This window comes from Zootoca vivipara, chromosome 15 (assembly GCF_963506605.1).
Source record: "Zootoca vivipara chromosome 15, rZooViv1.1, whole genome shotgun sequence".
NCBI classification, from domain to species: domain Eukaryota; kingdom Metazoa; phylum Chordata; class Lepidosauria; order Squamata; family Lacertidae; genus Zootoca; species Zootoca vivipara.
The window spans coordinates 12,527,203-12,538,844 of record NC_083290.1 but is presented as its reverse complement, the minus strand read 5'-3'; the positions used below and the strand labels follow the sequence as shown (position 1 = coordinate 12,538,844).

At 43.7% G+C, this 11,642-nt stretch overlaps 1 protein-coding gene across 3 annotated transcripts in view; it reads left to right on the top strand.

Moving 5' to 3' along the window:
- Positions 1–11,642, top strand: part of LRWD1 (leucine rich repeats and WD repeat domain containing 1) — a 33,018-nt gene that overhangs the window by 138 nt on the left and 21,238 nt on the right. For all 3 annotated transcript variants that reach the window (XM_035139119.2, XM_035139118.2, XM_035139117.2), the window contains exons 2-5: positions 2,438–2,570; positions 4,314–4,548; positions 6,029–6,148; positions 8,967–9,119. In XM_035139119.2, coding sequence (XP_034995010.2) covers positions 2,491–2,570; positions 4,314–4,548; positions 6,029–6,148; positions 8,967–9,119 — 588 coding nt within the window. In that variant the 5' untranslated portion in view covers positions 2,438–2,490. The remainder of the gene's footprint in view (positions 1–2,437; positions 2,571–4,313; positions 4,549–6,028; positions 6,149–8,966; positions 9,120–11,642) is intronic.

The following is an 11,642-nucleotide window of genomic DNA, read 5'->3' as shown; positions in this document are numbered from 1 at the left end:
GTAAAAAAAAAAAAGAGGGCCCCGGGGCCGAGGAGGAGAGCGGGGCTGCGGGGAGGGGATGGCTGCGCTCGAGGCGCCTCAGGCGCGCACGCGATGAGGAGGCTGAGGTGAAGCGGCACGTCGCCCAGCGTTCCTCTGCCAAGGCCCCGCCGGACTGGTAGTGGCTTTAGCGGCGGGGAGGAGGGCGGACTCGATTTCCCAGCAGCGCCTTGCGCGGCGCGCCTGCAAGAAAAGCATTCTCGGGCCCTCCCGGGGCATGGCGGGAGTTGTAGTTAGTGCCGGGCGTTGTGTGTTTTAGAAGGGGAAGGGGAAAAAAACCCGGGGCCGTTTCTCCCGTTGCCACCTATGTAGCCATGGGGGGACGGGACGGGGGTCGCATTGGTCGCCTCCCCACCTCAAGATGAGTGGGGTGGGAAGAGGAAATTTCTCCTCCCCCCCCCCGCCACCATCTTTCTGTTCTTAGACAAGGGGAGCAGCTGCCGGCTTCTCACTGCCCCTCTCCTAGGTTTTTGAGACAATGCCGCCCCTCAGAAACGGGCCGCGCGGCTCTTCCGCCCCCCGCACCTCGGATGCCAGCGCGAGGTGGTTTACCTCAGGGAGAGGTCGCAGGATCCTCCTCGCTAACTCCCTCCTCGGAGGTCCCCCCCCCCCACCGGCTTTCCCGCCACACCGCCCTTTCCCGTTTAGGACATTTCCCACTCCCCTCAAAGAAAACCCTCGGCTTATCGTGGGTGCTGGGTGGTACGGCGGGGACGACGACACGGGTTTTAAAAATGAAATCAAAGCAGCAGTCCTGCCTAAGTATGCGTGGCGGCAACCCGCGTTTAAGCGTAGAGAGCGTTCATTCAGAGTGCACAGCCATTAACTGTGCTTTCCATGTCAACCTCAGCCTCCCTGCTCCCAGAATATTGATAGGCAGTAACAGTAATGCATATGGCTTTGGTGTTGTTGTTTTTTGGGGGGCCCCCGCCTTCATTCAGAAACAAATCCGAGGCTGCTTTGCAAGACAAGGTATCATATATGCAGCAATTCACAAAATATAAAAAAGCAGGATCCTTCAATCCGACTCACAAGTTGTAAATGGTACAAGTGAGACAGGAGGTTTGCCCTGCAACCCCATGGCCCAGTTTGCACATCATGGCAAATTGTAGTTAAGTCTCTGCTGCATGCCAACAAGCAACAACCCTTGGTTTAGTGTTCAGTCCAAACCAGGAATTCTGGTTTGTTTTGCTTAAAGCAGGTGGTGGCAAATCAGCTGCAGACACCCTTCGATGACACTGATTGTATTGGCTCATTCTAGCCTGACTTGAGATCCAGTATTAGGATATTATCTCATTTGGTTTCGCCGATAGATGACTTTTTTGGGAGAAGGACAAGGGGAGTACAGCATTGTAGGATCCCTGTGTTCCTCATCATCTTTTGCTATGCTTGACCATGGTTCCCTGTTAGTTGGGGACAATGTTTTACAGTGGTTTCTCTCCTCAATACTGGTTTGGTTCCAGAGACTAGTACTGGGCAAATGTGCCTCTGCCCCTTGGCAGCCGCTATAGGGTAGGATTCCCCCCCCCCCCGGTGATGCTGTTGACTATATACTGGTATATATCTGAAGCAGCTGGAGATTGTCATTAGGAGTTTTGGAACAAAGTGTAGCTAGGGTGCTGATGACACCCAGTTGTATTTCTCTGCAGCTTCTGAATCAGGAATTGCCATTTGCACGTCCTAAACCAGTGCCTGCATGTAATTATAGGTTCGATAAGTGCTAATAAACTGTGACTCCTAGTAAGATGGAAATCCTATGAATGGGTCAGTCCCAGGTTCATGAATTAGTCTGTATACTTGCCCTGGATGGGGCTATCCCTTTCAAGGAATAGATGTCCAGTTCTGGGATTCTTCAGGGTCCATTACAGTTATGAATACATTTAAATAGGTACCTTTATTCTCTGTAAATCTCAACCTTTCACAATTAAAGAACCCCAAAAATTAGCAAACGGTTTCTAAGTCTCTGAAGGACAGTTTCCAGGTACGGTACAGGATGAAAGTTCTTAGAGATAAAGCTGCGGATAGATACAAAAGCAGTCATTAACTTGGCTGTATGTTAATCTTTATACAAAGATTAAGTTTCCTGCTTAGTATAATTAAAGTTACATAGTTTTTGTTTTGAACACAAAGTGGCTGTAATAATGTATTACAGTATATGTACACAACAGAACCCACTTGTAGGCTTCTGTGGAGTTGATGTCCCCAGCTTGCAACTGAATGCAAGAGATTTGGTAATACAGAATTCTACTTTTCTTTCTATATTCTCACAGACAGATGGTTGTCTAAAACCCCCAGCCTTTGGCTCCAACTGCAGATTACTTTGTTTCTGTTTGGCAGCACAGTTTATTGCTACTGGATTAGGATTTTGCTCTCATTCTTTCTCTCTTTTTTCCACCAGGAAGTTTTCAGGAAGACATTTTTGGGTTTGCAGAAAACCAGAGAAGATTAAAAATGTCCAAAATTACCACAGAACTTCTGTTGGAAAGGGCAGTGCCTAAATCTACAAGGCTGCGAAAAATCAAAATTCTGAAGTAAGTGCAGTCATATGTTTATAAAATAAGAAAGATAATTGGTGCAGGTAGATCTTAGTAATTTGAGTTGCTTAAGCGATTGTAATATTACTTTCACAGAAAAATCAGGGCATTAAATTAAATGCCCCAAATCACAGAAACGTAAAACTGAGCATGTGTTTCCAAGCAATGCATTCTGCCAATAAATATATTTATTTACCAATGAAGATGGAGCCCTTTTTCTGCTTGGTTACAGTCCTTAAGATGCATTTTCAAATGGGGCAGGTACAATCCAGGAAGCATTTTATAATAAAAAACCCCCAAAGTTTCCAATTAAGACTGGTGCTGTGATCTGTAAGAGTTCCTGAACAAGAGCCCTGCCCTCCCATCTAGTCCAGCATTCTGTTTCCAACATTAGCCAGTTTGATGGCACCAAGAAGCTCACAAATAGGGCATTAAGGTAGCTACCCCCCATGCTGTTTTCCCCACCCCCAAATATGAGAGGTTCTCCTTAACTATCATACTTACAAAATAAAAAAATTCCTTCAGTAGCACCTTAAAGACCAACTAAGTTTATATTTTGGTATGAGCTTTTGTGTGCATGCACACTTCTTCAGATACACTAGAAACAGAAGTGTCAGACCCTATATATATACAGAGGGTGGTGGGGGTGGGTGGGATGGCTGATGGCAGCAATTAGTCCTGGGGGGGGGGGGAAGCAAGGGCTGAGGTGCTAAAGAAAGCTTGATCATGCATAATGAGATAAGAATCCGATGTCTCTATTCATCCCAGGTGCTTCCATGGTTTTAAGCTTGGTAATGATTTCCAATTCAGCAACTCCCATCAGCCCATCACCCATTCCCACCCACCCCCACCACCCTCTGTATATATATATAGGGTCTGACACTTCTGTTTCTAGTGTATCTGAAGAAGTGTGCATGCACACAAAAGCTCATACCAAAATATAAACTTAGTTGGTCTTTAAGGTGCTACTGAAGGAATTTTTTTTATTTTGCTTCGACTCAGACCAACACGGCTACCTACCTGTAATCATACTTACAGACTGTCAAGTTCCCAGATTGCTACTTTATCCTTTTTAGGTTGTAGGATAGGGTTTGCCCCCTAAAATCTTGATTACTTCACAAACTATTTCTGGCCTTTACTGTTCATTAGCTACCATTGCTGAAATATAGTTTTTGCTTGTATTGTTTTGAAAACTCCACATACTATTTCAGATCTTCTGGGTTGAATCTTGGTGCTGAAAATTGTGGGGCAGGGGAACTGTGCTAACCACTAATTAACAAATTAACCTCTGCTGGAGAGCAGAGATTTTTCCAACAGTCTATACTGTTGGGATTTATTCCTCCCTGCTTCAGTCATTAATAAATTTATTAATATGAAAGCTAATGTGAAAGAGATTCATTCATTACACCATCATAAACAATGTACAGGTATGGATGTTCTCACTAAATTTATCATTCCAAAAATCAGTTTCTTTACAAGTAGGTTTTCATTTCATTTGTACTTCCCCAGATATAATATGTAAGTTTAAGTATTATAACTACATCTATCTGGCCTATAAAACCAATCGTAACAGAAATGGAAGTACTTTCTTTTTCCCCCAGTAAGTGGCTGTTGACATTTTTGCTGCTGTGAATAAATATATAATTATCTCAGCATCCAACTTTATACTTACCATAAAGCATTGCAAAATGTTTGATGGCATGGGGGTCAGTAGTGTGCAGAACCTTTTTTCTTCTTCAGCTTGTCCAAGTTGCAGATAACAACAGAAGACCTGGAACCACAGTTATTTTCTCATCTCCGCCACCTCCAAGAACTCGACCTCTCTGACAACTTGCTAGAGAGGCTCCCTGACAATCTCAGTTTGCCAAACCTCCGTATCCTAAACTGTGACAACAACAGCCTGGAAGACGTTACATCCCTGAAGCAGTTTCCACAGCTGGAGGAGTTAACCTATGTGAACAATGTATACCTGACAGTAAGTACAGTGTTTGACAATTAACAGGGTTTCTAAGGCTTGCTGGGCTTCCAGCTTAAACCTGAAGAGCTCTGATAGTGATGAGAATATTCCCGTCTTGTCTCAGGTGGTGAATGGGGATGCAATGCACCTGTGAGAAGCTGTGTTCTTTTCCTCCCCCCCCCTTTAAAAAGTCAAGTTTCTAGCTCTTTGAGCAATAGAGATGAAATGTAAGCCATTTTTTACATGCCTCATTGGGGTGTGTGTGTGTGTGTGAGTGGGACTGCCAATGTGTCAATCAACTCCCACACCTGTTCAGGCATTTCATTGTCCCTTGGGGTTATGAAAGATAAGAGGTGGATCCGTAACATGGTCCACGTTTATCCTGAATGCAAGATCTGCTGGGAAAGGGTGACCCAATTTTTCATACCAAGTGGGCCACAAAAGTACTATGACACGGAACCCGCAGACCACACCCAAAGCCTAATTAGTGCTTTTCCAGCTTTGGAAAGGCAGCTGGGAGACATGTGGCTCAAATGTTCACGAGGGCCTCAAGTGGCCTTTGGGCCACGCATTGGATCAGCCTGTGCTAGACCCTGCAAGATAAAAATTCATTTTTGTTACTGTTGTAAGTTAGCTATTACTGTTGCATGGACTTTAGAGAAACTGAAATATGTTGACTTGACCAGTTAATTACCTTTTATGGATTCACAGGAATTACAGGCATTTTTCTGTTCTTTAAACGTTTGTTTCTTTGACACTTAACAGCCAAATGTTACTTAATGTTTTCAATTTTTTTAAAGGAATGCTTTAAAACCTAAAATCTCAATTGCTGGCTAACTCTGTTAGTTGTCACAGTAGGCGGGCCATACCAGGGCCGACCCAAGACATTTTGGCACCTGAGGCCAACCACAAAAATGGCACAGCCCTCCCACCATCAGGGAAGCAGGGGTGAGTGAAGATCTAAATGGGGAACAAGGATGGAAAAAAGATCTACATCAGTAACAAGGGGAATAATCAAATCAACCTTACTCAACAACTGAAGTGGGAAACAAAGGCTTCCATGCCGGGGGGTGGGGGTGGGGGCGGGGAAGAGGCCCACTCTGAATCAAGCCAGTCAGGTGCAGAGCCCACTAAAACCCAGAGGGCAACACCCACCATTTATTCCCTAGGGGTGGGAGGAGGCAAGCAGTGCCTCCTATTCTCTGAGAGCCGATGTAGAGGGGTGGGGGCTGCCAAGGAGGAGGCAGATTTGGCTTCCAAGGAATTCTCCACAGCCATTGGTGCCACCACGGCAGCTACAGCAGGAATGGGCAATGCATTCCTTGGAGGCCGAATCTGCTGCCCCCGTGGATCCTGCCATCCAGTGTGGTTGCCTCCTCAGTGGGCCAGCCCTGGGCCATACATAGTGTATATTAAATGCTTGGTTTGGAATACAGTTGGCGAGATTTACTTAAAGGATATCTTGTAAGGCTGCTTTCTTTTCTTGCCTATCCCCCAGCCCAGTGATGACTATAAGGTCATGTTTCTTCTGCAAAATCTCCGACAACTGAATGGCAAGGATATCACCAAGCTGGCCAGCCATGTGAGAGTTGTCAATAGTCGAGAGCTGACCAGTAGGGTAAGCCATGTGATGGTTATATTTTTGAGAGCATAAAAGAAAACTGCACATTATATATATTTTTAAAAAGCTGTATGGTATAAATAATAGAATTGGCATTGATGGAATTACAACCTTAAATGAAAAATACATGTAATCAGTGCTTTCCCCCCCTAAAAAAATGTTTAGGGGTACTCTCATTTTCCTACTCATATTGAAATACCGCCCCTCAATGAGGCCAAACTTAGATTCACAAGATGTTTAGGGGTATGTCCCGTCCCCCAAGAAAAAAAACACTGCATGTAATAAAGGAAGGAAAAAATGGGTAAGAAAAGACAATGGCAATGAGATCTTAACCAAATAGATAAGGTCTGAAATAGGCACATTTTGGGGATCTTCATAAATGTAAGAGGAACTGATCCAAACAAAGGGGATGCTGCCTTCATAGTGGGGTTAGCCTAGGACTGGGAGACCCAGCTTCTAATCACTCAGGCATGAACACCCCCCCCTTGCAACTTGAGCCAGGCATACTCTCTCAGCCTTACCTACCTCACAGGGTTGTGATGATACAGTGGGTGGAAGGCAGCCATCCTGTGCGCCTTGGAAAAGAAAGGTTGGATATAATTAATACCCCAGAGGACAGGATCACACTGCAAAATGACCTTAACAGATTAGACAACTGGGCCAAAGCAAACAAGATGAATTTTAACAAGGAGAAATGTAAAGTACTACACTTGGGCAAAAAAAATGAAAGGCACAAATACAGGATGGGTGACACCTGGCTTGAGAGCAGTACATGTGAAAAGGATCTAGGAGTCTTGGTAGACCACAAACTTGACATGAGTCAACAGTGTGATGCAGCAGCTAAAAAAGCCAATGCAATTCTGGGCTGCATCAATAGGAGTATAGCATCTAGATCAAGGGAAGTAATAGTGCCACTGTATTCTGCTCTGGTCAGGCCTCACCTGGAGTACTGTGTCCAGTTCTGGGCACCACAGTTCAAGAAGGATACTGACAAGCTGGATCGTGTCCAGAAGAGGGCAACCAAAATGGTCAAAGGCCTGGAAACGATGCCTTATGAGGAGCGGCTTAGGGAGCTGGGTATGTTTAGCCTGGAGAAGAGAAGGTTAAGGGGTGATATGATAGCCATGTTCAAATATATAAAAGGATGTCATATAGAGGAGGGAGAAAGGTTGTTTTCTGCTGCTCCAGAGAAGCGGACACGGAGCAATGGATTCAAACTACAAGAAAGAAGATTCCACCTAAACATTAGAAAGAACTTCCTGACAGTAAGAGCTGTTCGGCAGTGGAATTTGCTACCAAGGAGTGTGGCGGAGTCTCCTTCTTTGGAGGTCTTTAAGCAGAGGCTTGACAGGCATATGTCAAGAATGCTTTGATGGTGTTTCCTGCTCGGCAGGGGGTTGGACTGGATGGCCCTTGTGGTCTATTCCAACTCTACGATTCTATGATTCTATGAATTGTTGGCATCCACCTGTCTCTAGAGACAATGGAAGAGTGTGCCATCAAGGGTAAAGTCAAACCGCTGGAGAGTTACAGTGCCTGTTGTGGCTGTAGAAACCAATGTGGGAGAAACATGTTTTATTGCAGCCGGGGCAGATGAAGGCACCCAGTTTTGCTTTTACAGATGCAGCATAGTGTTTCTTCTCTCTGCGCTCCTCCCAGCAGGCATTTCTCATCTGGTCACTGCTGTGCATACATGATCTGTCTGTCTGCAGGCATTTGGATATAAATGTAGTAACTTCTACAGCTTTGACTGCTGACTGTTACAGATGCCTTCAATAAGTAGGTTTACATAGTGAGCAGACATGTTTAGTATTGTACTCTTAAAAGTGCGTTATCTTTGAGGGGGTGGATACACCAACCCATGGGTTCAACAGAGGTTTTGTGTGGCATCTATTCCCCCCCCCCCCCTTTAAACATAGGACAGGTATGATTAAAACTTAGCATGAGGATAATGGCACAGCAAGCAAATAAAAAAAATTAAATGAGTTTAGTTTTAGTCTCAGGTCTTTACCTCAGCTGCTCTAGAGTCCAGTCAGGTGAGGACCATTGTCTTTACCTCTTTTGTTCTGCTGCATCCCTTTTCTGGGTGCACAGCCTTATATATCTTCTTCACTTAACTTTCACTAACTGCTATTGACATGAAGTAATGCTTACATTTTATAATTTAATATGTTTTTCTATCAGTAGATGTGTTTCAACATTCTAACATCACTATAATCAAATAATTTCTCTTCTTACAAGAAGATTAAGTAATTTTTTTTACTGACTCCATCTTGACTATAAATAACTATCTTTATTGTTTAGTGTTGCCTTTTCTATTAACCTCTGGTTTATTCGCATAGCCTTAAGTTCACTTTGGCATGTTCTAGACCTGCAGCCAAACTGGACTAATAGTGAAGGAGACACTTGAGCACCTGCTTTTAGCAAGCGCCCATCTCAGCTTTCATTTACCTGTCAATTTGACCCAATTTGACCATTGGGTGGACAACAGTTTGTATCACCAGCTCTCATGTTTGTGAAGAACAGACAAGTAGTTTAAAATGCCATGTATTAGAATAAAAATAATAACAGAACAGGAGAAATCTGCCCGTAAAACAGAAAGTAATTTACAGATTGAAAATCATCACCAAACTTCCCCATTTTACTTGGTATGAGTTTTCAGTTGCTGTCCATCTCACCTGATGGAGCACCTGGAGCAAGGTCTGAGCCTAAAAATCTCAACACCTGGGCAGGTCAATACATTCAAAGGAAACCTAGGATATTCTGTATATTATTATTTTATATGTAAGTTTAATGCGCTTCTCTCTTTGTCTAGGTCTCTTCTCACTGGGGGAAAAACTTCCGGAAGCAGCTGCCCAAAACTCCGTCCCCAGAGCAGTTGAAATCAGTCAGGAAAAAGTTTATCAAGTCTGCACAAGCCCACGTATCATATGGACCCAGCTCACTCAGCGACTTCACCCGATGGCGGGTAAATTCACCCCCATTCATTCTCTGCTGACCTTTGTATATTAGGTCTTCATGCAGCATCTGATACCTAACATAGAATCTTGATGGCAGCTGCAGCTATGCAGACAAATTGTCAAAATATAAATCGGGGGCAGGGGGGCGGAATCAGTTGGCCCAAAACAACAGCTCAGTGACTCTGAAATTTGCCTAGGCAAGAGGGTAAAAATCTGCATGCTTTGCCAAGAGGCCTTTCAACCAAGGATTGATTGTGAAATTAACAGAAAATCCAAAACTTCAGACCGACTTCCCTACATTTTGCCTTCCTGATCATGGCAATAGGGCTTCCCTGTAAAATTCCTTATTTAAAAGTTGACATTGCTGGTCTGTTAGATTGCTAAAAATGCAATAGTACTGAGTGGTATTGATAAAGGGTATTAGGTTTCAGCTGCAATATCCTTTCTGGTGGTGTTAGGTATGCCTAAACTTATTGAAATAAAGGAGGCATGTGCATGCCTTATGATCTTGTTATTTTCAAATAATGTTCTACTGACAGAAATGGAAACTAATGACTTTCAAGTAAATTGATTTGGGATTTGAGGCATAAAGCCGTGCATTCTCTACAGTTGAGAAATAGCTGTTTTTATTGTTTATATTATGCCTACCACAGCAAGATAAAGTCTTTTTACATATGGAGCATTCACAGTCTATCTTAGATAAGAGTTCCATGTGACTTGAAAATGTGCCTGCACACAGTTTCATCCAAAGAGATTTTTAGCCTTTGCCGCCTTTTGGGTTTTTTCCAAAAAGCAAGCAAGAGTAGACATGATAGAGGTGCATAGCGTGAAGAAAGTGAATAAAGAGAAATTTTCCTCCCTCTTTTATAATGCTAGACCCTGGGGTTGCCCACTGAACTTGAAAGGTTCAGGACAGACAGAAGGAAGCACTTCCTCACATGATGTATAGTTAAACTCTGGAATTTACTATCACAATTATTAGTAATGGTCACCTACAGTACTTGGATGGCTCTAAAAGGGGGTTAGAAAAATTCATGGAGGATGAGGCTATCATTTTCTTACTTACTTACTTATCAAACCTTTATTAGGCATTATGCAAATAAAACCATAAAAGAGAAAATAACATATAAAAGCCTTGAAATATATATAAAAAGGCAGCAGTTGGCTACATACATATATATATATATATATATATATATACATACAGAATCAGTGGTTTTCCTAGTTAACCTGCTCCTTGGAGGACTGCTACCAAAAACTCGGCTACCCCCGCCGTTACCCTTTGGTCAATGTCAGATAGGCAGAATCCCACACTTTCACCTTGCTGGGGTTCCAGACCACCCAAAAGAGGGGACAGCACACGTTGACGGAGCGTACTGTACAATGGGCAATGAAAGAGAATATGCTCTACAGTGTCCGGGACATTCATAGAACATCTGCAGAATCTTTTGTTTCTAGGAATGTTTTGGTATCTTCCCCTGACAAATGCCGAGGGAAAAACATTCAAACGGGCCAGCATAAAAGCCCTACGTTGGGCTGGGATTATTAACTTAGTGACGTAATTGGCTCTGCTATCTAAGATACTTAAATCATAGAATATGGGGGAGCAAATTTTGTTTACAGCTGCCATAATATTTTGTCTCTCGACATCCTTTAGTCTAGTTAGGATATTATGGAAAATGTATTGCTCGTTAGAATTGTACAGGGGCTCCAGCTCGATGCCTAAAGATTCAATCTTTTTTTCAAGGTACTGATACCATCTTGATTTATAGGAGTCTTTGAGCAAATCAGCGAGCAGACTTGATGGGGGGCAGCGAAAATGGCAGCGTAACCAGTATTTTATTGAGGTGGTCCAGGCCCAATATTCCATTGTGTGTATGCCTATTTCTGCACACATTGTTTCATATTTGATCACAGTTGGGAGTCCAAGAATACGTCTCAGAAAGCTGGAGTGAATCTTTTTTAAATCACTGTTATATGCTTGGACCCATAGCGGGATTCCATAGAATATCTGGGATTGCACTTTTGTTTGAAATATCTGATTGGCCGCAGGAATAAATTGATTACCTTTCTGATAATAAAAACGGGCAACTGCTGATGAGGTGCACTTTGCCTGTTTTATGGCATTTGTGCGATGATTGGATGTGAGGGCGATCTGGCTGCGACATCTGTCACCCCATTGATCGCCAGGGTTGATTCGGCTGATCTGGCTGGCTAGGCGGGTGTCCCCTTCCTCCCTCACCGCTCCATGTGCGTCCCTCCCGAAGCTGCGCGCTCGGTGGAAGAGGACGACCTTCCCAGATAGAAGGAGTGTACCGTTCTTCGGTCAAGGGTATACGATAGCTGCGCTCCCCTGCTAGAACCTCCAAAACAAGCTATCATTTTCTTACTAGCCATGATGACTGTGTGTTATTTCCAGTGTTGGAGGTTGCATGCCCCTGAATACCAGTTGCTAGGGAGCAGAAATGAGGAGAGCACTCTTGTGGTCTAGTCTTACTTGTGGGTTTCCTATAAGGATCTGGTTGGCCACA